At 37.6% G+C, this 1,755-nt stretch overlaps 1 protein-coding gene across 3 annotated transcripts in view; it reads left to right on the top strand.

Annotated features, from left to right (window-relative positions):
* PARK7 (Parkinsonism associated deglycase) overlaps positions 1 to 1,437 on the top strand; it is a 24,381-nt gene extending 22,944 nt beyond the window's left edge. For all 3 annotated transcript variants that reach the window (XM_024207908.3, XM_029913520.1, XM_024207907.3), the window contains exon 7: positions 907 to 1,437. In XM_024207908.3, the coding sequence (XP_024063676.1) occupies positions 907 to 1,067 (161 nt within the window). In that variant the 3' untranslated portion in view covers positions 1,068 to 1,437. The remainder of the gene's footprint in view (positions 1 to 906) is intronic.
* The last annotated feature ends 318 nt before the right edge of the window (positions 1,438 to 1,755 follow it).

The following is a 1,755-nucleotide window of genomic DNA, read 5'->3' as shown; positions in this document are numbered from 1 at the left end:
AATTTGAACCATGTCCCTTCCTCCTCCTACAATGGGGTCCAGGTAAGGTCATAGTCTTCCATCTGGCACTAGCTGTTGGCTTCTCCAACCTGGGATTCGTTTCCAAGGTGAGGCTTAGTGGCACGTTTTCACCTGGAGCCAATAATGGCCACTAATTCCTAAACTCTTAAGAATAATGGCCTATGCTGGAAAGATGACCTGCTTTATGCTAACATTCAATATGGACTTTGAACTGGAGTTAGCACTACTATTGCTAAGGGCCACATACAAGATATACATCCCTTTCACCTCATTGCCTTGCAGTATCCAAGCCATTCCCTTCACAGACAGTATGAAGTGGATACGTGAACCTTTGTGAGGGATTGCAGATTTAAATGGAAATCACTGTAGCATATTCTATTGTGTAATATGATGAATTTCCAAGACCCTATCTAAAAGCATAGTGTAATACATCAGAGCTTTCACAAAAAGCTGATAGGTTTGCAAGCCACAGGCATTAATTAATGAAGCACATACTGTCTTAATTAGCAGTACAAGTGTTGTCCGCTCTTGGGGGAGAAGGAGAAGGGTTTACTGTGAGGTTTTTATTGTGGGTTTTTCTTAAAGCACTAACCATAAGCATGTGATTGGGAGAAATTCGCAGCTTTTATTTAAAAAAAAAATCCTAGGCCTCATGATAATAAAGAAAAGCTTTAAAGATTTGAAAGCCAGAAGTTAGAGAGAACACAAAATGTATTTTAAAAAAATCTCATGATTTTGGTGGACCTGACTCATGATTTTTGAACACTTGGGGCTAACAGTACTGAGTAGTATAGCAGGTCTGGAAGAATTTGCCAAATTGCTACTGGAGTTGTGCATGAGCTGCATCAACCTGAACGTTTTCTGTGTTCTGTTTTCCTCTTTAAGATCACTACAAGTACTCTGAAAGCCGTGTGGAAAAGGACGGGAACTTTCTCACCAGCCGTGGTCCTGGCACCAGCTTTGAGTTTGGCCTGGCTATTGTTGAAGTACTGATGGGGAAGGAAGTGGCTGATCAAGTGAAGGCTCCTCTTATATTGAAAGATTAGTACAAAAATCTTGATGAAGGGGAGGAGAGGGAGAACACAAACTGAGATGGAAAGTTTCTTGTTTCTCTTCTTAAGAATAACCAAAAAGCTATGTTCTGCATCAAATCTATTTGTGAGGTGAACTCGTTTAGCACAACATTGATGTGACTAGCAGTCACGTTTATATTAGGAACTGGAATAATTCACAGGCCAATGGTTTTTGTTCTTAAAGAAGCTGACTTAAATGGATCTGGTAGCTAATGAAACTTCTGCTCTAGAAAGATCTGTGAATGTAAACAATAGTGTTATCCGTTTAATAGTTTTTGTTCATCTGATTCTGAAGCTTGTTTGCTTGCTTAAATAAAAAGGAAAGGAAATCTGTTAAAGTCGATTGCTGCTTGTGTTTTGTTTCATTTTTGAAACTATGCCAGAATTTCTCTTACCAGTTTGGTTAGTAATGTTGTGATCTTAATTTCCATAGAAATTTAAACCTAGAAATGTGGGCATCCTTGTGACATCTTTCTTGTGTCACAGTTCTTGTGACATCCTGATAAATGCCAGATTAAATTGTTTATCTCCATGTTGGGCACTTTTACAATAAAACACAACTTACTTTTATATTTTTGACAATATATTGAATAAATAAGGAAGCTGTAGTTAAATCAAGCCCCATGCGAACTATAATTTTTTTATTTTATTTTATTTTTTT

Source organism: Terrapene carolina, unplaced genomic scaffold (genome assembly GCF_002925995.2).
Source record: "Terrapene carolina triunguis isolate 2854851 unplaced genomic scaffold, T_m_triunguis-2.0 Scaffold714, whole genome shotgun sequence".
Classification (NCBI taxonomy): Eukaryota; Metazoa; Chordata; order Testudines; family Emydidae; genus Terrapene; species Terrapene triunguis.
This window is presented reverse-complemented; position numbering and strand designations above follow the sequence as displayed.